This window comes from Bos taurus, chromosome 19 (genome assembly GCF_002263795.3).
Source record: "Bos taurus isolate L1 Dominette 01449 registration number 42190680 breed Hereford chromosome 19, ARS-UCD2.0, whole genome shotgun sequence".
Classification (NCBI taxonomy): Eukaryota; Metazoa; Chordata; class Mammalia; order Artiodactyla; family Bovidae; genus Bos; species Bos taurus.
Genome location: NC_037346.1, coordinates 50,256,392 through 50,282,679, shown reverse-complemented (window position 1 = coordinate 50,282,679; position 26,288 = coordinate 50,256,392). Strand labels below are relative to the sequence as shown.

Sequence of the window (26,288 nt, the reverse complement as noted above, 5' to 3'; positions counted from 1 at the left end):
CCCCTGGGGGCTGGGTGTGGTCGTAGGGAAAGGCCCGGGGCATGTGCCCAGGTTGTGGCTGCCCGTGTGGCTCACGATTCTCTTTCCTGTGGGTGCAAGGGCTGGAGACCGCTCAGCTGGGCTACCATCCAGTATGTTGGTGCACCAGGGTACTGGTGAGCAGCCCTCAGGGCAGAGGGACACCCATGCCTGGACCCTGACCCCGAGGGCTCAGAGGTGCTTGAAGAGGAGACAGACTCTGGGCAACCAGGAACAGGAAGACGTTTCTGTCCTGGCAGCCTTGGGGTAGAGGGCCAAGCTTCCAGTGTTGGCCCAAAGCCACATGTGCGTGTGCCGGGTGTGTGTGTGTGGTTCACGCGTGGACCAAGTGTGGCTAGACAGCCCTAAGAGATTTCCTCCCTAGAGACCCCCTCCTAACAGGGCGTTCCTGTGCTGATGGTTCGGGGTCCTGGGTGGGGTTTGGGGTGGGGGCGGATTAGGTTTGCTAGGTGACCGCCCCTGGCAGGGGCTGTCCACCTACTTACAGACACTTCTTGCGTGAGGTGTATCTAGTTCAGGGGCAGTATCTTGCCAAAGGCCCAGAGGATCTTAGCAAAATTGTTGGCAGGAACCAATAAAAGCATCAGGCTTGTCAAACACACCCCATTCCGACCTCGTCCTGCCTTTGTTCATCACCAGCACTCCCTGGGCGCCCACGCGTGCCAGCGCCAGTGTGAAGGGCAGAGGGTGAGATGAACAAGAGGCCCGTGGTCTGGAGACAACTCCAGGAAAAGACGAGCAGACCTGCGGCAGGACGCACAGCACCTGTTGGGAGAGGAGTCCAAATACACGCAGAAGGCAGTATCTGGGAGTCCTCACTCACCATGAAGAATCTCAGATTGGATCAATGCACGGTACCTGGCGACTGTGTTCTCACAGGAGCGTAATGATCCCAGAACCTCAGGGGCCACAGGAGTAAAGGACTCAGGAGGTGAGAGAGGGTCAGGTGGCATATCTGGGAACAGGGTTCCAAGCAGAGGCATCAGCACACACATGGTCCCCAGGGCCAGAGAATGCCTGGGGTTTCTGAGGGCCTGAAAGAGGGCCAGTGTGGCTGAGGACGAGCAAGGGAGTCTGGGGGGAAGGGTCTCTAGGGCACTGCAAGGATTCAGAGCTAAACTTCCTTTAGAGAAATCCTTAAACGTACAGATAAGCAACAAGTTGAAAATTAAAATTAGTCAAAGACCCAGACACATTATTTCTTTCTAGGTTTCCTGCCTTGGGTGTGCAGGGGCTGAATGACTTAATGTGAGCCCGTCCCACCATAATAGCAATATTTGAATGACTTTCAAAGCATCAACACCTTTGGTTTGTTTTAGGCAAAATGGAACCAATTTCCACGGCCCCCAAAGCATGGCGGTCCCACGTGCCGTGCCCACTGTGTCTGAAGGGCCTGGCCCAGGGGGCGGAACAAATCCAGCACTTCTGGCATGAACCTTTCTTTAACCTGGAAGATGCAAATTCGGTCAGTTCTAGACCTGGAGTCTGGGTGCCAGCGAAGCTGTTCTGGGATTGTTACGCTCCTATGAGAACACATTCGCCAGGCACCGTGCACTGATCCAATCTAAGATTCTTCATGGTGAGTGAGCACTCCCAGATATTGCCTTCTACATGTATTTGGAATCCTTTTTTTTTTTAAATATATGTTTATTTGGCTGTGTCGGGTCTCATGGGTCTCTAGTTGTGGCATGCAGACTTAGCTGCCACACAGCACTTGGGATCTTAATTCCCTCACCAAGGATCGAACCCGCGTCCCCTGCATTGCAAGGCAAATTCTTAACCACTCGACCACCAGGGAAGCCCTCATTGGGACTTTTTAGCTTGTGAGACTCACAGCAGCTTCTTTCAGATTTTTATTTTCTTCACTTAAGGATATATTTCTCAGCTCATTCGATGATTTGCTACTAGGTTTAGTGTAGTCATCTTGAGGATTAGCAATGTGGATGTTTTGCAAAGCACGGAATGTAGCACTTCTAGAAAAACCTTCTTTTTATCACATTATATGTACCTTTTAGGAACATATTCAATGAACCACCAAGCAGCTCCATCTTTAAAGGAACTTCTCTATGCTGAAAAGAAAAGGCTACAACGAGAGACAGGAAAAGGATGAAATAAGAGGGCTCATCAATAAAGGCAAACATGCAGTAGAAGTAGGACACCATCCACGCACACAAACAGGAGGTCAAAACCAAGAATCACGAGAGGAGGAGAGGACGCACGCAGGACATTCGAAATGCACTGGAAAGAAGAGATCAGCAACTTAAGACACTCATGCACGTATGTGTAGACTGCTGTATCGAGATCTCATGGTCACCACAAACCGGAAGTCTATTATCATAGGTATACACACACAAAAGAGAAAGCAATTCAAGTGCATCACGGAAGTCATCAAATCATAAGGGAACAAAAGAGGAAAGGAAGAAAAAAAGACATCCCAGCCCACCTCCAAAAAAACAACAAAGAATACACTCAGGGAGTTGCACAGCTTTGCTTGTAGACACATCTGGCATATATGGTTTGGGATGCGGTTTGGGAACAGGAAGGGGCAGCACGTGGGGCAGGTGGCAGAGTGGGGAGCCCCAGGGCTGGGGAAGACCAGGGAGGTTGGACAGAGATTCCAGCAGCAGCCACCTGTCTGGCCTCCCATCCAGAGGGGCTGCTCTACCCTGTAGGGGTGGTGGAGGATGCCCCATGCATCATCTCAGGCCACTGATATCCTCATTTTGGTTCCACAGGTGCTTCCTGGAACGTCCCTCAAACTGGTTCTTATTCATGTTCTAAAGACAAGAGAGTGTCCATGATCAGTTGAGGACCCCAGACTGGGGCATCTCCAAGGTGACCGAAGCGTGGCACTCCTGCCCTGGGGAGGAGCCCAGGCCTGGGTGGGGTGGAGGAGGGAAGGGTCCTGTTAGGTCAAGTGCTATGGAACATGAGATTTTTGCACTTTGGGCCCCAGAAACTGCTAAGGAGCCCTCCCTGGCATGTCCATCAGGAAGACGCCAGGAAGTGGCCAAGCTTCCTAGTCCTCAGCTGCTCTTCCCCGCACGTCCCCTCTGCAGAGTCCAGTGTGCACGGTGCACTCAGCTCCCCACCCCAGGTTCAGAGCCTCCTTACTTGGGGAAGTGGGGAGAGTGGGAGGGATGAGAGCCACGCAAGACACCTTTGCCTACAAGTGCGTCCTTTGGGAATATCCCCCACCCACACATCTAGGTCTCCTGGAAGAAGCAGGAAGCCCCCATGCCATCCCCTAGGGGGTCCTAGGGGTGGTGTGGACTCCATGGCCTGTCTGCGGTGGGGCATCTGCGTTCTGGGACTAGTACTGCATTTGTTGCCTGGGGTCCTCTGGGGCAGCAGTTCTGGCTCCCTGGGACCTCAAATGCTCCCCAATCTCTCACTGGTCTCGGTGAGTATGAGACCATGGGGCAGAGTGTCTATGCCGGGTCTGGGATGACCCTACCCCTCCCCCACCCACAGACCAGGCTCAGCGGCCAATACCTTCTGGAGCTTGAAGTTCAGGGAGCCACACCTTCAGCACTAGACCAGTGTGCAGATCAGCAGGCTGAGGAGGACGACGAGGCAAGGATGGGGAAGATTACCAGCACCTCGCTCAGTGTGTTGAGGATTATGATTGGAACGGGGTGTGCTCCTCTGCCGACCTGCGATAAATAGGAGGGACTGGGCCCTTCCTCCTTTGTTCACCTGTGCAGGAGCCCCCACCACCTTGGGGGCACCCTCGAGGGGGACATCGCCTGTGGTTAGGAAGCCCATGGGTGGGAGAATGGCAGGGGGATGGGTGCATGGGATGGGCAGGGCTCCAGTAACAGAGGGTGAGGGTGTCTGCAGAGGGAAGACCCGAGGGGGCTTTCTGGGGGTTCCCTCCTGTAGCCCAGGATGAAGATAGGAACACCTACCTGTGGGAGGTATGACAGGCAGGTAATGTGACCCTGCAAAGAGACACAGGGCAGGTTGGCGGGGGCCTGCCCAGGGCCTGCCCTGACACAGCCCGTCTGCCCCAGGTATCAGATGAGCCCTGGATACAGGAGTTCATGAAGGCCTCACTGGGTTCCCCGCCCAGGGCCCGGCTAGGCTGAGGGGTGCCTCTCAGCCCCTCCCACTGTTCCTGGTCCGGGGCAAAGCTGGAGCCCTGCTTCCTGTCCCCAGCGCTCAGGGTGACTCTGACTGCGTATGAAAGGCAAAGCGGTAGAGGGAGCGACGGTTGACTTGGGGAGTTTGCAGCAAAGCAATGGGTGGGGGTAGGGGGATAGGCGGTGTTTAGGGAGGGAGGTGCCAGCTCCCTGAGCACACGGGGACAGTGAGCAGGCACACGTGCCGGGGCTGCCCTGAGAAGCTCAGAGAGGGCACAGCCGCGGCGTGGGAGGGGCAGGGTGGAAGTCCTCTTCAGGCCTCATCTCCGTGGCTCTGGGCACCTCAGGTGGGCAGGAGTCACTCCTCCCTAGTTGCTCCGCACTCCTGCCCGCCAAAAGAGAAGCTCTTGGGGTCAATAACCCCCACCCCGCCCTGCTCACCTACAACGGTCAGTGTGGTGATTTCGGTATTTATCTGGCGTCCCTGCAGAGTCCACTTGTACAGCCCTGACTGGGTGTCCTGGGCTTTATCAGTTACTAGGTATGCCTGGTCCTTCCAAATCCAGAGCTCCCATCCATCCTTGCAGAAGTCTCCTGGGGGCTTTACATTGCAGATGAGCTTCCAGGGTGCCGTGGGGTTCACTTTCAGGGAGATGTTGATGTGGGAGAAGGCATTGGAGATGCTGCAGCTCATTGTGGCTGGCTTGCCCCTCGGCACAGAAACCACACCCCTGGTGCAGTTGGGGTTGTCCCAGGCTGTGCGGGGAAAGTCACACGTGTGGGTCATGGCTGGACCTCAGGCCATCCAGTGACTGCCCTTCCTGGGGTCACTGGCACTACCTGGAGCCTGGGCCCCTCCTGGCCTGATCTAGGTCTCTCCTCCCACACCCATCTTGCCCCTGCTGCATTCCCCGCCCCCTCTCCCCCTCCCCTTCTTCCCATGCAGGCAGAGTTGGGACCATGCCACTTACTTCCACTCTGAGCACTCCTGAAGGCCGCCAACAACAAGAGGACCCAGAACATCCTGGGAGCGAGGAGAGTGGATGCTGACATCAGCATGGCCAGCAGGACGTGGATGAGTTTTAAGGGGTCCCTCGTCCTCCTTACTGGTTTTTGGGACACTCCCTGGAGGAAGGAAAGCTGATGAGTCAGAGTTCCCTTAGGCTCCTTGGGAAGCCAGTGAGAGGGGCTGCACCCTGTCCAGGGTGGGTGAGGGTCCCCAAGCTCCTCCCTGACCCAACTGTGTCATGACCCTTCTCGACACCTTTATAATGTCTGCAGTGGGACCACTGTCAGACAGATGAGAAACACAGATGAGAAAGACAGATGAGACAGGAAACAAGTCCCTGGGACACAAGTCCCTTTATATTGCTGGGGTTATCTTGAATTTTATATAAAACATGCAAACTCCCTGAGCATGTGTCCTGAGAGATGGTCATGACACACAGAATCTCGTGTGGCCACTTGAACCTGACACCAGCCTAGGACCACCTTGGATGCTCCCAGCCCCTCTTCCACTCTTGCATTCTGAGGATTGGCATTTGGGGACATTTGGTCCACTCTCCAGATTTGCTTTTATCTACAACAAGAGTCTTCCTGTGGAACTCGTGAGTTACAGTCTGGAAAGCTGAACTTTCACTTCCTTTGAAACAAATGCTCATCTCGGGATTTGGCATCCAGTAAAACTGACGTTTGGGCTTCCCAGACGGCACAGTGGTAAAGAATCTGCCTGCCGATGCAGGAGACACAAGAGATGAGGGTTCAGTCCTGGGTCAGGGAGATCCTCTGGAGTAGGAAATGGCAACCAACTTCAGTAGCCTATCCTAGGGAATTCCATGGACAGACTCAGACCTGACTGAGCAACTAACACTTTCACTTTTCATAATGACAGGTAGCTACCATTAGGTACTACACAGAGGATGAGATGGTTAGATAGTATCACCAACTCAATGGACATGAATTTGAGCAAACTCAGGAGATAGTGGAGGACAGAGGAGCCTGGCAGGTTACAATCCATGGAATTACAAAGAATGGGATGTGACTTAGCAACTGAACAACAACAAAAAGTAGCTTCACTGCCCGAAAATCCTCTGTGTTCCATCCATTCATTCATCCTTCCCCCCAGCTCCTGACAACCATCGATCTTTTTACTGTGTCCAGAGTTTTGCCTTTTCCAGAATGCCATGGACTTGGTACCCTTTGGTTTTGAATTCAGTGTCTGATTTTCCTTTTCCACTTTGCTGGGTACTGGGCAGAAGGGCCAGGAGCAAAGGAAAGTGTGGATGTAATCGCTTCCAGGAGCTGAGGGCCATTGGTGACCAGCCCCAGTCCTGACTCCAGGAGACTCTGGCTCAAACAAGGAGAATGACATGGCGAGGGACAGTCTCAGCCCCCAGACCCCTGTGACTGGTGCTGCTGTCTCTGGCTTCCCTTGATTTTCTAAACTTGCTTCTATTCCTAATTTACCGTCAGAAGGACAGCCTTCTTTTCTCACATAAGTACAACATTTGTAGTTGAGGAAGAAAGACGTCACCTGAGAGACACGTGTTCTGTGCACACACATGTATGTGATTTTACATACGTGGAATCAGGTTAGACAGCCCACTACTGTCTCTCTCTTCTTGCCCTCTGTACTGTATGTACAAGGCTGAATGCTGCTCTTTAGTCGCTAAGCCGTGTCTGACTCTTTGCAACCCCATGTACTGGAGCCCAGGCTCTGCTGTCCATGGGAATTCCCTTGCAAGAATATTGGAGTGGGTTGCCATTTCCTTCTCTAGGGGATCTTCCCGACTCAGGGATCAAACTCACCTCTCCTGCATTGGCAGGCACTTTCTTTACCACTGATCCATCAGGGAAGGGTGAAAGGTGGCCCCAAAACACATGTCCACCCAGAATCTGTGAAGGTGACCTTACTTGGAAATAGAGCCTTTGCAGCCATAAATAAAGAGGAAGTTGTATTAGAGCAGTGTGGGCCCCAGTGTAATGTGTCAGGCTTTCTTGTAAAAAGAGAGAAATTTGTCAGAAACAGACAAGGGAGAGGCCCGGAGCTGACAGAGGCACAGACTGGAGGGATGTGGCCACAAGCCAAGGGATGTCAGAGCCGCCAGAAGCTGGAAGAGACAAGGAAGGATATTTCCCTGCAGCTGTGCTGACACTCACAGACTTTCTACCACCACTTGGAGTCCTCCTGAGGGAATATGGCCTGTGCACAGGTAACCCCTGGCCATCTTCCGTCGTGTTGTCCAAGATTGCTGAAGTACAGGCTCCCAGATGGGCACCCGTGGGGACTCCCTGCTGCTCTTTCCGCTGCCCTCAAACCTCCAGTTTTCCCCAAGCCTTCCCCAGGCCATGGCGGGGGTCTGCCCTCACACACACGAACCTCTCAGTCCAACTTCATGAGCTCCCTGAGGTTCTCACCGGGAAGGGCTCTGGATGGTTCCAGAATCTGGACAGGGATGCCAGGGTCCCTTCCCACCAGTCTCTGCCCCCAAACTCCAACCACCTTGGGCCTAGCTCCTCATTGTCAGATGATACAGCCTAGGAGCTGGGAAGAACTCCAGGTTGGGGTAGATCCTTGAAACCATAGAGCAGTCTCAACTAAACCAAATCTGTACATTGGAGACACAGACTTTTCCACCTTATAGAGTGCAGAAGGGGTGTCTGCAAAGAGCTGGACTGGGGATGGATGAGCCGGACTGGGAAGGAGTGTCCTGTCTGAGGATGGAGGAGTTGGACTGGGATGCAGGGGCTGGTCTGAGGATGGATGAGCTGGAATGGGGATGGGGGGAGCTGGTCTGGGCTGGAGGAGCTAGACTGGGGATGGGAGGAGCTCCCCTGTCATCAGGCACCTTGGCAAGACTTATCAGTCTGGGGTTCCACTGCTGTCTTATTTTTAAATATAGGCATATTTTGTGCAGTATTTGCCACATATTTACATTTCAAAGTGATTCGTTATCTGAAATTCAGATGGGTTTTTAAGTCTGGCATTTCCACTCCTCTGCCTGAGTCCCTCCTCTTGTCTCTCATGCTGCAAAGGACAGGAAAATGGGAGAGAGAGAGGCCAGGGCACAACAGGGGAAGAGCGGGGTGAGAAGGCAGAGGGTGGGGGGTGCTACAGGAAGACTGCATGATGGGGCAAGAGCTGGAGGGGCCCTGAGGTTTCTGGAGTTGGGAAAAGTGAGGCAACAATTCACCATTCTCTCAGATCACTGTCACAGCTGCTGGTATCTCCATGTGTTAAGCTGGAGCACACAGCTGGGATTTGTGCTGTCACTGGGGACCTGATCACATTTGGGAGTCAGTGGAACACCTTGGAAAGTGCATCCCATTGCCAGCACTTTGTCCTGCCACAGGACCTTGGGGAAACTGAGGCAGCAAGTATGTGGCTCGAGGCTATTCAGGTGACCAGGGGCACAGGGGTTCTCGGTCGGCAGGGATCTCCATTCCTGCAGCACCTAGGAGAAGCTGGACCAGGTTTCCCACGCAAAGGCTCAGTGGTAACGTGTATGTACCTGGATATTTACATGGGAGGGTGAGCACCCTGCTGTCCAGGCAGGCCTTTGACCAACAGTGTGGAGGGAGGCGACCAACCACCTTCAGGAGTCACTGAATCGGAGCCCCAGCCCTGACTCAGAGGGAAGGGATGCCTCAGTCCTGGGAGCTTTTGCTGTGTCCTGTCCCTGCTGGGATGGCCAGAAGGGAGGGTCCCTGGTACTGCTGCTGCTGCTGCTGCTATGTCGCTTTAGTCTTGTCCACTCTGTGTGACCCCATAGACGGCAGCCCACCAGGCTCCCCCATCCCTGGGATTTTCCAGGCAAGATTACAGGAGTGGGTTGTCATTGCCTACTCTGGACGGATCCCTACTGGGCAGTAATAAGTTCCTGCAAGCCTGGGGGCTGAGTCTGTAAACCATTGCGGCTCTCATGGGCCATCAGTACCTGCCAGCCCATCAGCTGGGCTACTTCTCACTCTCTTTCACAAGGCACTTGCTCTGAGAATCCTCCCCTCCTTGCACCTGCTGGTTGCACCCTCAGGGGGCACCTCCCCACCACCTTCACTATTTAGTCCCAGGCGATGAGGGCCTCCCAGGGGCTCTGGCTCCCCAGGCACTGGGAGTGGAAATTGGCTTTCAAATTGCAGATCATTCACCAGTAGTGGGAGGTGAATTGAATTTAGATTGCTGCTGCAGCTTAACCAAAAATGAAAGGAGAGCATAGAACGAGTCAGTGGAGTGCCCCTCTCCAGGTTTCCTCTGTTTTAATGAGTGTTTATGAGAGAATGGGCTGAGTGTGCATGTGTGCCCCTTGTGAGGTCACACAAGTGCATACGTGCATGAAAGTGAGTGTGTGTGCACAAGTATGAGAGTCGCAGCGTTGGCCTGGACGTGAAAGTGTTTAAACCTAGATGTGGTCCGGGACAGCAGGTGTCCTGGTGTTCCCAGGTGTGGTCTGGGACGCAGGTTTTGTGCGTATGGGTGGACATGCAGGAGCTCAAGACGCCAACTCTCTGCCCATCCCAACAATGGCAGAGTCAAGCTTGGAGCGGCCCCTCAGAGACGCAGTTCCCCACCAGGTCAGGAAGCCTTTGTCTTTTTCCCTCCTTCAGCGGAGAGGCAGAGCACAGAGCCTGGGAGCTCAGCGCTCCATCTCCATCAACCCAGCCCCTATTTGAGTGCGATCCTACACCAGGAGCCCCAGCCACCATCCCTCCAGCTCTCACCTGCGACCCGGTAACCGGTAACCGGCTCCTCCACGCCTGCAGCTGCAGCCTGTCTGTGCGCAGGTCTGAGCGGCTACATTCAACCCAAATGATGATTCCAGGGCGGAGCCAGGAAAGGAGGAGGCGGGAAGGATTCAGAATCCATGCACCTCAGGTCTGATAGCCAGGTCCCGTATTCAGGAAGGAAACCTCAAGTTATGGGAAGTCACTCGAGTTTCCCATAAAAGCAGAGACATTACTTTGACAAGAAAGGTCTGACTAGTCAACGCTATGGTTTTTCCAGTAGTCATGTATGGATGTGAGAGTTGGACTATAAAGAAGGCTGAGTGGAGAAGAATTGATACTTTTAACTGTGGTGTTGACAAGACTCTTGAAAGTCCCTTGGATGCAAAGGAGATCCAACCAGTCCATCCTAAAGGAGATCAGTCCTGGGTGTTCATTGGAGGGACTGATGTTGAAGTTGAAACTCCAATACTTTGGCCACCTGATGTGGAGAGCTGACTCATTTGAAAAGACCCTGATACTGGGAAAGATTGAAGGCAGGTGGAGAAGGGGACGACAGAGGATGAGATGCTTGGATGGCATCACCAACACAGTGAACATGGGATTGGGTGGACTCCGGGACTTGGTTATGGACAGGGAGGCCTGGCAAATGCGGTTCATGGGGTCGCAAAGAGTCAGACACAACTGAGCAACTGAACTGAACTGAACTGAACTTGAATTTCAGGAACTGCCCTGAGTTCAGGGGAAAAGATGAGTTTCTTGACAGTGAATTCCTTATTATATTTTTATTAGGTGTAGGGCATTAGATGATCATTGTAAAGAAACCGGTAGGGGGCAGTTTTCCAGGAGAGCCAGTTCTTGAGTTCTCCCCTTTCAAGCTCCGTCTGAATAGATCCTCCTTTGGGGAGCCGGGTGTGTTCACCCCCCTGCATGGATCTGGGGACCTGCCTGTCCCCTGCTGTGTGTATCACCCCCACACAGACACTGGGCTGAGCTCTGCCCATTGAGAATCATCAGAGCCTGATTCCAGCTTTCAGAAATGCAAGTTGGGTCCACCTAGATAGAAATCATGCTGGGGACACAGGCAGGGATAAGGAGCGAGAGTGAGTAGGAGCAAGTGGTAAAGAGTTTAAACCATAAATTGTCCTTCATTAGCCCTTGAGCAGAAGGAGCCCCTCTTCCCGGCTCCCTCTCCATGGAGGGTCCTAGCAGGCTGGGTATAGAGACACTCTGTGGCCAAAACAGGTGTCCCTGGGGCATACCCGAGTGCCCTCATTCCCAGAAGGTAGAGTCCAATAGGTGCTGACCTCAGAGAAGTGCTGGAACCCGGGAGTGTCCTTGCAGGGGTGTGTATGTTTCTCTTGTACAAATGGTTTTGGTGCTTATAAAAATCACTAAGATAGAAGTCTCTCTTTGAGACTCTGAATGTAGGGAATAAGGGCAATGTGTGAGAGTCACAAGGGCGGGGAAGGACAGAGGTGTTTCAACTCTTTGTTCTTTGTTCGACTCCAGGCTCCATTTTTTTCAAATTGCTGGAGGCAAGCAGCTGCTGTTGACTTGAACCCGGAGTCCTTGGTCCACGTCCAGCCTCGCTAGCTTCCAGGCTCTCGCCAGCAGCGCCCAGATTTCCTGCAGACCCGGAGGAAGGCTGCTGTCGTCATCCCGCTGCCTAGCCTGCCTTCGTACACCCTCCCAGCTCCGTCTTCCTTGTGGCAGAGGGGCAGGTGTGCAGCCTCAGCTGCGGGCAGCATGTGTCCTGGGAGCTCACACTTGGGGCAGCGGAGTCATGAGCCAAGGGTGACCAGAGACAAAGGGGCACGTGCAGGGCTGGGCCTGGCTCTGTTCCCGCACCCCCGAGGAGAGAGCCTGGGAGAGAGAGACCCAGCAGGGATGCTGTGGCAGGGGTTGGGGGCAGGAGAAAGAGTTTGTCTCTGTTCAGTGTAGGACGTCCCTCATCAGACCTGCACTTCCAATAAAGCCCCCTGTAAGGCAGGAGTGGGGTGGGGACAGTGAGTCTGAAGGTCCTTCCATGAGGGAGCAGAAGCCTCGAAGGTGTATGGAGAAGGGAGACCCCATGGTTATTGATGGTTTGGAGGTGGGGTGAGGAAGCCCAGAGGTCCGCAGTGCCAACTGAGTGCCATGTGGACTGTCCCCTTCCACTAGAACCTAAAGTGACCTGCTGGCAGGGTGTAGAGCAGAGTAAGGGGCAAAGAGGTATCTGTGGCCACTAGGGGAGAGGTCCCATAGGCTGTGGACCCAGGCTGGGCAAATCCTCCGCAGGTGGACAGAGACAGTGCTAGTGTGGGTGGGATCCTTGTGGACCAGCCCTCACCCATCCTATGCTGACATGTGTAGACTTGTATTCTCTCTTTCTGGTTGAGCAGCTTCCCCGAGGCATGTGGCCACGTTCATGAACACATGTCTGCTGGCATCTCAGACACTCGGCACCCCCACTGAAGGGCAGGTCTCGGAGTGCAGACCCTCCAAGGGCTCATGGGCCTAAGGGTGTGTTTAAACAGGGCTTTGTGTTCGTGAGCTTTGAGGCTGGGTTCACAGCCCCAGAATCCTGGCTTCTCGTTTCCTTGATATTTCGAAAGCCCTGGTCCAGTGTCGCCTTATTTCCAGAGCAGCTGAGGAAGAATCCGCTTGTGCTCATTCCTATGTACATCGTCCTTGTGGGGAAGATTTAAACTTTTCCTCTTGTCTCTGGTTAGGAGTGCTGTGCTGGGCTCAGTTGCTGAGTCGTGTCTGGTGTTTTGCGACCCCGTGGACTGCAGCCCACCAGGCTCTTCTGTCCATGGGATTCTCCAGGCAGGAATACTGGAGACAGTTGCCATTTCCTCGGCCAGCAGATCGTCCTGATCCAGGCATTGAGCCCATGCCTCCTGCATCTCCTGCTTTGTCAGGCAGCTTCTCTACCACTGAGCCACCTGGGAAGCCCTTGGTTAGGGGAGGGGAGTGTTTTACTTACTTCCTCACCCTAGTGCCTATATCCTCCTTCCAACCAAAATCTTGCATTTCCTTTTCTTCTTTTTCTAAACTCCAAGAAATGCACATCCTTCCTCTTCCTTTTCAGTGATCTCCCTAGGGCTCCTGCAGTCCAGATGTCAGCATTCACGTCACAGTCTTTTCAGTCTCAGGTCCAGAATGTTTTCAGCCAAGCTGGCCGTACCATGTGGCTTGTTGGATCTCAATTCCTCAGATAGTGATGGACCCAGGCCATGACAGTGAAAGTGCCAAATCCTTATCACTAGAGACCAGGGAACTTTCTTGTTTTAGACATATTTATGTTTTAAAATGTAAGACTAAAATTCTTGACCTGTTAGCATTTCTCTTTGTGATGGAGTCACCCGGAAGCATGATGTTTGCTTTCTGAAATGGCTGCATTCCTCCAACATCGGGTTATTTTGTCCCCAGCTGCCCCAGCCTTCAGTGCTCTTGGGAATTATTTGTCTTTACACTTCATTTTTTGAAAGAATCACATTTTCAGTATTCATTCTTCCGCAACCAATTCCCAGATATGCCTTTCCATTTAACTGAACGTTCTTTTATTTTCTTCAAAATAGTATGACACTGTACTTATGGAAGTGCTTATAACTGGGGTGCTTGTTGCTGCTTCAGGGATCATGAGGTAGGTCTGGCTCTGGCCCCGCCCCCACCATGCATTGAGTAACTTGGTCCTGAGGGTCTAACTCCTGCAGTGGCCCCTCAGAGTCAGGGAGGAGGCGGGCTCCGCCAGTCTGGCTGAGCCACGTGGTCCCCACAGCTCCCTCCAGGGTCCCTGATGCCTCCGAGCTGCCCAGACCCTGGCGCGCAGGCCACCACCGACTGGATGCTCTCCTCTCCCCTCTGGGGACGAGCCCTGTCAGTGTACTTGAGGTCACCTTGCTGATGGGGCAACAGGAACGGAGATTCAGTGGCCACAGTAGCCAGGGGAAGGCAGCTCTGCCTGGAAGGGGAAGGGCTCACTAGGTGATTTAAACATTAGAGCACTGTTTCCCCCTCATCCTGACAACCTGTTCATTGCCTAGCATTTACAAAAGCTGTTGTTGTTGGGTTGCTAAGCTGTGTCTGACTCTGTGACCCCCATGGGCAGCAGCATGCCAGATTCCCCATCCTTCACCATTTCCCAGAGCTCGATCAGATTTGTGTCCATTGAGTCAGTGATGCTGTCCAAACACCGCATCCTCTGCTGCCTCCTCCTTTGACTTCAGTCTTGCCCAGCATCAGGGTCTTTTCCAGTGAGTCAGCTCTTCCCATCAGGTGGCCAATGTATTAGGGCTTCAGCTCAGCATTAGTCCTTCCAGTGAATATTCAGGGTTGATTTCCTTTAGGATTGGCTGGTTTGATCTCCTTGCTGTCCAAGGGACTCTCAACAGTCTTCTCCAGCACCACCATTCAAAAGCATCAATTCTTCAGCACTCAGCTTTTTATGGTCCAACTCTCACATCTGTCCATGACTACTGAAAAAAACATAGTTTTGACTATATGGAACTTTGTCAGCAAGTGATGTCTCTGCTTTTGAACATGCTGTGTAGGTTGGGCATAGCTTTCCTTCCTTCTGAAAGAAGCAAGTGTCTTAATTTCATGGCTGCAGTCACCATCAACAGTGAATTTGGAGCCCAAGAACAGAAAATCTGTCATTGCTTCCATTTTTTCCCTTTCTTTGCCATGAAGTGATGGGATCAGATGCTATGGTCTTAGTTTTATGAAAATTGAGTTTTAAGCCAGCTTTTTCACTCTCCTCTTTCACCCTCATCAGGAGGCTCTTTGGTTCCTCTTCACTTTCTGCCATTTAGAGTGGTATTGTCTGCATCTATGAGGTTGTTGGTATTTCTTCCAACAGTCTTGACTCCAGCTTGTGCTTCATCCAGCCCGGCAATTAGCATGATGTACTGTGCATAGAAGTGAAATAAGAGGTAAACAGAAAGTAAGTCTCCGGGGATGGTATCCCGAGAGGGAATCCTCTGGTGTGCTCACAAGCAGTGCGTTTATGTACAGGATGCACAGTGCCATGAGGGGGTTAGTGGCCCCATCCCTCGGTGGCCCTGACTGAGGCACTGCCTGCCCACTTTCCTCAGTTAAACACCCATCCTGCTGCTGTCCCCCTGCCTCCAAACAGGCTTACCAGCCTGAGCTTCCCCCTGGTCCCCAAAGAGCACAGTCCCCCTTATTCTAATGCCTCTAAGCTCAGAGTGGGTGTCCTGCCCCCGGTGGGGCCCAGTCGGGTGTTTACCTCGGAAGGCAAGTCCTGTGCAAATGTGACAAGCTCCCTGGCATCACCCAGGGTTGTGGCAGGAAAGTCACCGGTGGGGCTGCAGGCATAGGAGCTGGGGATACCAGATGTGAGTTCCTGAGCCGACTCAGACCTTCCTGGGGGACTGGCCTGGCTGCTCTGGGCCCTGGGGAACACCCTCAGAAACTGCCAGGGTGCCAGATGACTTGGGGTGTTCAAACCTGCTCCCCACACCATCCTCACCTGTAAGGTGAGAGGCATCCCTGGCACGGGAACTTGGGGGGCAGGATAAGTCCATTTTTGTGTTGATTTGTTGATTTTGTGTTGTTATTTATTGATTTGTTTAAAGTACTCTGTTCTAACATTGTGAATTCTTTGCCAAATCAACTCTTGTTTATTTAACAAACATTTGTGGAGGGCTGAGTGGGAATCAGTGCCAGGAAGGGTGAGGCTTATGCCCCAATCCCGGGAAGTCCCTGGACCAGCAGGCCCGGGAAGGACATGCAGTTACAAAAACATACATAAAAGTTAGAGCCCTTCAAAGAGGCTTCCCTTCATCTCACTGAGCCTGAGAGTGGCCCACATGCCCCAGCTTCCGGCTCTCTCTTGGCCCAGTCACCCCGCGTGACCCCCAGAGAAGGTGGTGGAGGAACCTTCACACACAGAGTCTGCTCTCTCCTTTCAACTTTCTGCCTCCATTCCCAGAATTACCCGAGAATCAGGATGCTTCTCTGAGAAGACTCGAAACCCAGACCAAAGAGAGGGCAGGCCAGGGCCCAAGATGTGGTTCCTTCTGATCCCGGGACATGCCCTCCCTCCACGGGAGTTTCCGAGAGGCATCTCAGAAAGAGCACTGCAGACAGAGGGAGACTCCTCAGCTGTTCCTGGGGGAGGCAGGAGCTGGGAAAGACCTTCTTCAGGGGCTGCTTAAAATGGTCATCTAGGGGGAGGGTCCCTGGGGTCTGTTGTGTGGCAGAGAGGGGCCCTGGTCCTGGAAGTGCCGCTGAGCCTGGAGGAGCCAGTGCTCCTGGGACCACCTGAGGGTCTGTGGGGAAGCGGAGGATCTGGTTGGGGCGCTCCTGTGACCACAGCTGCATCAGTTACAGGTGCCATACACAGCTCCTGTGTGTGGACGTGTCTTGTATGGACTGAGGGGCTGTGGTGAAGCCTGGGCACATCTGACAGTACTGTCGGGGCATCAGCAGAAGCAGGCAGCCCAAACCCCCATCTGTGCAGACAGCATCGTCCTGTTTTTCCTTTGAATGAGCACCTGCCTGCATGCTAAGTCGTTTCAATGGCGTCTGACTCTTTGGGACCCACTGGCATGCAGCCTGCCAGGCTCCTCTGTCCATGGGACTTCCCAGGCAAGAATTCTGAAGTGGGTTTCCATGAGATCCTCCAGGAGATCTTCCCGATCCGGGAAGCCTGCATGTGCTTGTAGCTCCTGAATTGGCAGGCAGGTTCTAGTGCCACCTGGGAAGCCCCTTCCTTTTGAATCCATGGAAACATATACTTCCAGAAAAGCTAGACCAACATAGAATGTCATCAGGAAGTAAGTCTGAGTCCGGGAACTACAGGTTTTTACAGCTTCTTCAGCTTTTTTTCCTCCAGAATTTCTACAACAGTCCTGTGCTCAAGTAATCAGAGAAAACTGTGTTCTTTAAGAATAAACAGCAATTTTTATTAGGTTAGAGCATGGTTGACGGGAGGAGAAGGGACAGTAGAATGATCCCTCCTTGGCTATCTCAGGCTTCCCCAAGGCCCCGGGGCAGTGGGTGGAAGGGCTGGGGCCAGGCTGAAATGCCCACGGGCTCTAAGTGCAAAACCCTGGGTCCTTTGAAGGCCATCATCTCCCCCTTCTGACCCATCCCTGGCCTTTCCCAGGGGAGGGCTGTGGGACCCTGGCACCACCATGCTGCCTTTCCTGGGTGGAAGGTCACTCCAAGACCATCTGGAGAAGAGGAGGGGCTCCTGGATGGTCACCAAGGCTGAGGGGCCATCCCTGAGTGACTCAGCTGAGGGCTGCAGCCTGCTGGGCTTGACCCTGCACACAAAAGAGCAGCACAGAGTGTCTTGCTCACTGTTCAGTTCTGCAAAGGTTGATCTGCTGCAGCCCCGGACTCACAGTGCACTTCTGTGCTCAGACAGGAATTAGAGACGTTAACGGACTCTGTGTATCTGGACAAGCAACCCCTTAGATGGTTAGATGTGTGTCTCAGGAAGAATTTCAATGACCCCAGCTGCTTGCGTTTTCCCACAAAAGAAAAGCACCCTCACCCTTAACTTGTGATATATCTGTTCTCTGTGGCAAGCAGTAGAGTCACCTTCACCCAGATATATCCTTGACCATCTGTATGTGCCAAGTCATTTCAGTCGTGTCCGACTCTGCGACCCTATGGCCTGTACCCCGCCAGGCTCCTCTGTCCATGGGATTCTCCAAGCAAGAATACTGGGGTGGGTTGCCATGCCCTCCTCAGGGGATCTTCCTAACCCAGAGATCGAACCCAGGTCTCGTACGGTTCCTGCACTGGTAGGCGGGTTCTTTACCACTAGAGCACCAGGAAAGCTCACCTGTACTCCTGGCCAGAAGCCCCACGAACTGGCCTCCCCCATCTCTTGGGATGGATTCTCTCACTCCATCATAGCTCTCTCACTGTGTGGTTTTCTTTTAGTCAACTGCATCCCCCCAAAACACTCCCCCAAAGCCACCCTGTTCAGAGGCTCACTCAGCCTTGAGTAGGTGTCAGAGGGTTCAAGGGTCTTCCCATCCTCCTGGCCTGAGAAGATTGGCCCTCAGCGCCAGGACACTCCAGGAACACAGATGCCCCTCCTGTCCTCCCACTCTTCACCCCAACCCTGGGGCAGTGCTTACTTCCTCTGCATCCTCATTTGAACTCTGACCTCCTCTCCTGGTAGAGGCTTCCAGGCCCAGGGCTAGAATATACAGGCCAGAGGCCACCAGGTCTGAGAGTGACTGAGGGTCAAAGTTTAAAATTGGGTGTTTTCCCACAAGGGGCCCCGAGGAGGGCTGTGAGCAGGAGGCTGAGGGCAGGTGCCCTGGGGACAGGTCCAGAAGCCTGGGCGTCAGCTGGTCAGCACACACCTGAGGGTTCAGGTCCCCAACTTCCGGAATGTGCCAGAGTCAGCCTGAGGGGGAGGTCCACAGGCTGAGAGCAGAGCCCAGCCGGCTGTTCAGGCTTCATGGGAACCCCAGGGGACTGTCCACACTGAGGCTGGGCCCCCTGGGGTGGGGGTGAGGGAGGGAGAGAGTGTGCAGTTCGCTTCTTCGAGGGGTCAATAAACAAGGGTGTTTTGTTCTGACGAGGTCCCTGCTCTCCCATGGTGTGAAGGCCAGCCATTCTGAGCACAGTGGGTCCTCCGTGAATGTTGATCAACAGCCATGGGTGTCCCTGGGGTGGAGGATCACGTGTTTACAGAGCTGGGTCCCCAGCCCCTCCCCACTTTGGAGGTGGCTGCTGCTGTTTTACTTGCTGAGTTGGGTCCAACTCTTTTAAGACGCCATGGACGGTAGACGATCAGGCTCCTCCATCCCTGAGATTTCCCAGGCAAGAATCCTGGAGTGTGTTGCCATTCCCTTCTCCAGGGGTCTTCCCCACCCAGGGACGAAACTTGCCTCTCTTGCTGGGTAGACAGATTCTTTATCTCTGAGTCACCTGGGAAGCTTTTGGAGGCAAACTGCTAAATTAAGGAGGGGAGTAAGGTTTTTGGAGAGCACTGAGTCCCACCTGCTTCATAAAATATGCACACTAGTCACAAAACCCGGTTTGTTGCCATTTGGCACAAAATCTCAGGACTTGACTGGTGGCATGTTATTGGAGGACCCACACTCCTTCACTCTGCCGGGGTCCAGCCCCAGCAGGATCCAGGGGTACCCTCAGGATGATGGCCTAGGCAATAAGGATAGCAAAGTGGAGAGCAGGGCTTGATCTTCCTTGATAAACACAGAAAGCCAATAAAGTTCCTGTGTTCCAAGGAGTCATCCTGAAAGAACAACAGAGAGAAACGGAGGGAAAAGGAAAAAAAAAAACGACACAGGGAGACCAAGCTTCTGTGAGCGAGGCCCATAACTTTATTTTCAAAAGGAACTTTTATACCTTGACTTGTACATAGAAGGAAATGAAAGATGCAAAGTCATACAGAGTCAGCCCAAACATTACATCTGTTTTGTCTTTATCAAAACCAGGATTTTTTCTGCACACCTTTCCCATAAACAATGTTGTGTACAATATCTTCTGGCCTTGGAGGCACGTGGACATTTTATGACCCTTTTTTGATAAAGGCTGCTCAGCCAGAAAACTTATTTTCCCTTGAAGTGTTTTTTCTTTATATTTCTCCCAGCCTCAGAAAATACTAAACAGAGTTACATTCTCACGGAGCAAAGGTGCAGTGGGTCACAACAAAGAAAGAACCAGTTAGCTCAAAGGTCTGATGTGGGTAATTCCAAGGCTGCTGCTTGTTTTTCTTACATTCCAACTACGTTAACCAATCACTCCCAGGTGCACAGTGGATAAGGGATATGGGCACTCGGCAGCAAGCACTGGCCCGATAATGAAGCCCTTTACCAGTACTATCTATTCTAATAATTGTTCACCCCTTAAAGGACTCTATGCTCATTAGGACTTTTAGAATGTTTTGGCTTCCCGTGCCTTTCAAGGTTGGGGAGTTGTGAACAATCATGTGTGTTAATTGCAAGAGTATGGATAAACCTGTCAGGCAAGCTAGAATGCCAACAGAGGGGTTAAAATAGAAATATTCCTTTTGTGTCCAAGAGACTTCTTAACTAAAGCCCTAAGTTGACTTTTTGCAGAGAAAGGTGATCGGGGATGACCTCCTGTTAATGTCAGAAGAGTTGGTGAAAGGCACAAAATAGTAAGGCAGACAGATTCTGGTTTTGGGGTAGATGCTCCAGCAGGTTCAGGGGGTCCCTTGAGGCCCGATCCGCCTTTGCCTGTCAGGTCTCTTCCGCATGACCTTTGTCATGGGTGGGGTCTCCCATGGAGGCTCCCGGCATCATTCCATAGTTGTTGGGCATGGAGTATCAGCCACCCAGTTGTCATTTCCTCGTTGGATTTTCACTGCCTCAGCTGATAAAGGGTTCAAAAAAGCATTCAGAGACTAAAAGAATGTGGGGATTGTTTGCTACTAAAGGAGCAGATGGGATTCCCTGGTGGCTCAGGTGGTAAAGACTCTGCCTGCAATGTAGGAGACTCAGTTTCCCTCCCTGGGTCGGGAAGAACCCCTGGAAGAGGGAATGGCAATCCACTCCAGTATTCTTGCCTGGAGAAGTCTGTGGGCAGAGAAGCCTGGCAGGCGACAGTCCATGGGGTCACTAAGAGTTGGACATGACTGAGCGACTCACACACACACAGAGGAACATGTGGACCCGCAACCAATGAAGTGGTCTTGGGCCTGAAATAGTCATCCCTCCTGCACGTCTCTGGCTTGCACTCTGCTGGGGGGAGGGGAGGTGGGTGGGGAAGGCACTTGTCGGGAGCAGGAGGTCATCCTGTCTCAGAAGCCAGACTAGGGACTAGGCAGGGGCCTTGACAGAATGGCCAGCCCTCGGAGCAGCCCAGCCTCCTGCCTCCTTGTCCCTGTGAGGGCTATCCTGCGAAAAGCTGAGACGTCTGGGAGGCAGGCAAGATCTTAGTTTTTTGTATGTCTTGTTTTTAGCCAGCTTTTTCATTCTCTTTTTCAGTTTCATCAAAAGCCTCTTTAGTTCCCGTTTGCTTTCTGCCATAAGGGTAATGTCATCTGCATATCTGAGATTATTGATACTTCTCCCCGGAAATCTTGATTTCGGCTTGTGCTTCAACCAGCCCAGCATTTTGCTCTATGTACTCTGCGTATAAGTTAAATAAGCAGGGTGACAATATACAGCCTTGACGTACTCCTTTCCCAATTTGGAACCAGTCTGTTGTTTCATGTCTGGCTCTAACTGGACAGGCCTTCTAGGCAGCTGCTATCGGGGGTGGTCGGGGGAGGCGGAATACCATTCTGAACTGGGGCCCAAGTTGGCAGGTGTGAGTCAGCATGCCTGGGGGCCCTGGTCTGAGGGTCTGCTCAGGGTGAGGGAGACTCATATGCGGGTGATCCCCGGGCACATATACACCTGACCAGGTCTCCTCTCAGCTGCCCATGCCCTCTGCTGGAAGAGGGGCCTCCTGGTGATGGTCTGCGGTGGGGGATCCGTGGAAACAGGGGCCTCCAGCCCTACCCTGTGTTCCTGCCTGGAGAATCCCAGGGACGGGGGAGCCTGGAGGGCTGCTGTCTATGGGGTCGCACAGAGTCGGACACAACTGAAGCGACTTAGCAGCAGCAGCAGCAGCAGCAGACCTACCCTGGCAGCCTGTGCAGGGGGCCTGTGCCACATGGTCATTCAGGGGTCCAGGCAGCCAGAGGCCCCTCCAACTGGTGACACTGTCATCGTCAGAATCACACTTGGGCCTGAAGGAGTCTTTTGGGCCTAGAAAAGAAAACAACAGTCTCAAAGGCCCTTGCTGAATCATCTAACTTCAGAGAAAACAAACAGAACTTTAGGTCCCGCCCTGATGCTCCAGGCCAGTTGCATCTATCTGGGACTTATCACCCCCTGTCCAGAGACCTTCCACCCCCTACACCTGCCCAGAAGACTTATCACCCCCTGCCCAACTACAAATGCCATCTCAACTAAAGAATACCCAAAACATCCCGCCTGATTAACGTTTCCCTTATCGCTTCCACAAACCTCCCTACAAATATGGGGCCTCCCTGGTCCCTCTGGCTCTCAGCCTGGTGCTTAGGCCAACTGTCGCCCCTCCGTGCCTGAATGAAGGTAACCTACTTCTGTTGAGCTCGTCTTTCCTCTCTCTGCCTCGGCCTGAACTATACCTTACGTTCTTGGTGCCGAAACCTGGAAGGGGCGAGGCACTCGGCTCACTCCCTCTCACTCTCCCTCATTCTCATGTTTTCCCTTTTCCGGGAATCCGGGAGGGCGAACATCCTCCGAGCTCACTTTTCTGCCAGGGCTCAAGTTCCCCTCCGGGACACTAGTGCCTTCGTGAGGGGTTCAAGCCTTGGCCTAAGGCTTTATTGGTGCTTTGCGTACCCCCAGGCCTCGGCTCTACCCCCTTTCCCTCTCTCTCTCTCTCTCTGGTGACCTCCGGAATAGGGAACTCCTGCCATTCACCTGCTCTACATGCAACACTCCATTCAAGCCGGCCCTAGATTAAGGTAAGATCCGGACGATGTTCAGGAGGCGCCCTAGATCTCAGTCCTCTCCGGGTCCCGGGGACCCCCAGCCCAGGGGCAGTCTGTAGACGACAGTGGGGGACGCTCCACCTCGACACAGAGCTCTCTTCTCATAACTCCTATTGTGACTACCGGGTGAGAATCAAGCTCTCAATAGAAGCCTCTGCTTGCCTTTCAATTATGGGGTCTGGCCAATCCGTCCCAAAAGATTCCCCTCTGACCTGTGTTCTCAAAAATCTCAAACCACTGTCACTCACTAAACTCAAAGCTAACCATTTAAAACAACTCTGTACACAGACTTGGCCTCAATACCAATTAGACAATCAAGACCGCTGGCCTGAAGTCGGCACATTTGACTTGAACATTCTTCAAAATCTCACCGACTTCCTTAAACAGAATGGCAAGTGGTCGGAGGTCCCATATGCCCAAGCCTTTTGGGCCCTTTGGAGCAGGCCCTCCCTATGCAAGGTCTGCTCCACCCACGAAGTCCTTCTGTGCACCTTGTCTCCCAAGCAAAAGGGCTCTTCCTCAACTAACCGCAGACCGTGACCTTCCGAGCCCCTTCTCTACCCACCACCTGCCAACTCTCCTTCCCCTACATCAAACTCTCCTACTGGCCCAGAAACCTCTCCTGACTCGCCCTCAACCCCAGTACCCCATCTCCCCTCCCCCCCTCCCCCCTTGCTTCCCCCCCCCGCCACACGGTCATGTACCCAACACGATCGCCTGAGAGAGGTGGCAGGACCAGAGGGCCCCACCTGAGTCCACGTGCCATTTTCATTGTCAGATATGAGCCAGATAGAAGAAAAGTTAGGATCGTTTTCTGAAAATCCTACCAGATCCAGCAATGAATTCCTGAGACTCTCCCAGGCCTATAACCTCACATGGAGTGGCGTCTATTATATCCTAAGTGCCACTCTCACCCCTGATGAAAAAGACCATATCTGGCAAGCAGCAAAAGCCCATGCTGATCATTTACATAACCAAGATCGGGAGAGCCCAGGTGCTGATGAGGCGGTGCCTCCGTTAGATCCCCACTGGACTTACCAGCCTGGTGACCCAGGTATCAGGAGAATCATATGATTACCTGCATTCTAGAAGGGATGCAGGAAAATACTCATATCCATGTCAATTATGATAAAGTCAGGGAAATCACCCAAGGGGAAGACGAAAATCCAGCCTTATTCTTGGCCCGCCTCACAGAGGCAGTCCAGAAGTATACCAACCTAGATATCACCACCCCTGCTGGCTTACTCTACCTTCACATTCAATTCATCAGCCAGTCAGCCCCTGACATCAGACGCAAGCTTCGACAACTAGAAAACGGCCCTGAGACCCCCCAAAGAGACCTTCTAGAAGTAGGCTTCAAGGTGTTCAATAATAGAGAGGAGGAGGCTAAGAGAGAAAAGGAACGTGAGAGAAAAGCTAAATATGCTTTTTGGCAGCAGCAATTAAGGGAAGAGATCAGCCTGGCCCAAGTCATCCCAGAACGGGATTTAAGACCCCCCATCCCCGGACCCTGCTTCCGATGCAACGAGTTCAGGACACCCGGCAAAGGCATGCCCACACCCACGGCCCGCCAAAAGCATGCCCAACCTGTGGCCAATGGGGACACTGGAAGATGGAGTGTCCGCAGGGATGCCCTGGCGACTCTGGGGAAATCCCCACTTCTCCCCAGAACCCCAGCCCAACCCTACGAGAGTTGTTCCAATGATGGAGCCCAGGTTCCAACCCCCCGGCCCGTGTCCCAAACATGAGCTCGGAACTTAGGGTGGATGGGGTAGTGGCTGGAAAAAAGACCTCTTTTATAGTAGACACAGGAGCCACTTTCTCTCTCTTAACTTCCTACTCTGGCCCAACTCAAGACTCAGAACTCACAATCAAGGGGGTCTCTGGAATTCCCCTAAGGCCAAAAATCAGCCCTCTATTACTCTGTCAATTTGGAAAACCGACCCTTATACACTCATTCCTCATAATGCCTCAGTGCCCGATGGCACTCCTAGGGAGAGGTTTGTTATCCAAATTGGGGGTCTTTATGACCATACCCTTCTCGATACAGTCTCTATATTCTGCATGCAGATGGCACCTGGACGGTCCCTATCCGTCACCCTGACCTTCCTTTGGATCTACCCACCTCAGAACCCCAAGTCTGGGACACTGTTCATCTATCCATAGCCAAACATCATCCCCCAGTCCACATTACCCTAAAAGACCCCTTGACTATAATCACCCAACAACAGTACTCTCTCACCCCGGAGGCCCACAAGGGACTTAAGCCTATCGTAGACCGTCTTCTTCAAGCCTCTATCCTAATTCCTACCCATTCACCACACAACACCCCTACTCTGGCAGTAAGGAAGGGACCAGGATCTGCGAAAGTCATTGAGGCCATCACATCGACATTCCCAGTAGTCACTAACCCTTATACCCTTTGTCTACCATACCCCCGACTGCACCCACTTCACGGTATTAGATCTCAAAGAGCCTTTTTCACCATCCTGCTCCACCCCGTCTCCCAACCCCTTTTCACCTTCACCTGGCAAGATCCAGAGACTCACGTTTCCCAACAACTAACATGGACAGTTCTCCCCCGGGGGTTCAGAGACACTCCCCCCTTTTTTGGACAGGCTTTACAAAAGGACCTACAGACACTCGACCTAGGCCCTAGTCATCTCCTGCAATACGTAGATGACCTCCTCCTTTGCAGCCCAACCCAAAAACTCTGCCTCCAACATACTGCCAAACTCCTTGGGGCCCTGGGATCCTGGGGTTTTCGGGTATCCCAATCTAAGGCCCATATAGCCCAGACAAAGATCACCTACATGGGGCTCTCCATATCCCATCAACAAAGAACGATTCCCCCAGATAGAATCCAGGCCTTGATTAACTGTCCACTTCCAAAAACAAAAAGGGAGCTCCTGTCTATCCTCGGCCTCAACTTTTTCCATATCTGGATCCCTAACTTCCCCCTCATTGCAAAGCCGTTCTATAAGGCAACTAAGGGATGTCTGGATGAGCCCCTCTTTAACCCCTCCTTGCTGGCCAATCCTCTTCGCCAGCTCACCCAGAGCCTCCTCCGAGTGCCAACTCTCCACCTGCCAGATCATACCAGACCATTCTTTCTCTTTGCACACTCCAACCAAGGACAGGCCCTGGGACTTCTGTGTCAGCGGGCCGGAGACACCTGGGCTCCCATAGCCTATCTGTCAAAACAGCTTGACATGGTGACCAAGGGCTGGCCTCCCTGTATACAGACCATGGCTGCTATCGCAGCCCTCGTACCCAAAGCAAATAAACCCTCTAGGCATGCCCCTTTAGCAGTCTGTTCTCCACACACCTTCGGAGACTTACTATCACATCCGGCTTTCCTCTCCCTTCCCCCTTCCAGGGTACAGGTCCTACATACTTTTCTCCTCGACCCTCAGCTCTCATTCTCCCCCTGCTCTCCCCTTAACCCCGCCAGCTTATTACCCACGTCCTCTACAACAGACTCCCTCCTACATAGCTGCAGCCTAACAGTAGATCTTACCCAAAACCCCTTCCAGCGTTTAACAGATCAGCCCATCCTAGACCCAGACACCCCACACTGGTTCGTTGATGGCAGCTCTCAAAAATCCCCACCCTTTGCAGCAGAATACGCCATCATCCAGGGGACCTTTGTCACAATCACTTAACCCAGACAACTGAAGCTTCACCTCTGCCACCTCACACCACCTCCCAACAGGCAGAACTGATAGCTCTCACCAGAGCTTTGAGTGTGTGTGTGAAGTCGCTCAGTCCTGTCCAACACTTTGCAACCCCGTGGACTGTAGCCCACCAGGCTCCTCTGTCCATGGGATTCTCCAAGCAAGAATACTGGAGTGGGTTGCCATTTCCTTCTCCAGGGGATCTTCCCAACCCAGGGATTGAACCCTGGTCTCCTGCATTGCAGGCAGACACTTTATTCTCTGAGCCAA

The 26,288-nt window shown here is 52.8% G+C and overlaps 1 protein-coding gene across 5 annotated transcripts in view; it reads right to left on the bottom strand.

Annotated features, from left to right (window-relative positions):
• Nucleotides 1-1,858: 1,858 nt before the first annotated feature.
• The window catches only part of LOC100300442 (secreted and transmembrane protein 1A-like), a 35,677-nt gene continuing 11,247 nt past the window's right edge, over nt 1,859-26,288 (bottom strand). For 4 of the 5 annotated variants that reach the window (XR_009491789.1, XR_009491790.1, XR_009491791.1 and 1 more), the window contains 2 exons: nt 21,443-21,568; nt 19,149-20,186 (listed from right to left, as the gene is read on the bottom strand). Coding sequence is in view for 1 of the 5 variants with exons in the window: in XM_015458950.3 (XP_015314436.2) it covers nt 3,574-3,695; nt 3,951-3,983; nt 4,566-4,880; nt 5,096-5,249 (624 nt within the window). In the remaining 4 variants the exon portion in view is untranslated. Of the gene's footprint in view, nt 2,817-3,534; nt 3,696-3,950; nt 3,984-4,565; nt 4,881-5,095; nt 5,250-19,148; nt 20,187-21,442; nt 21,569-26,288 lie in introns of those variants that run through there. The other variant, XM_015458950.3, reaches the window with a different exon arrangement.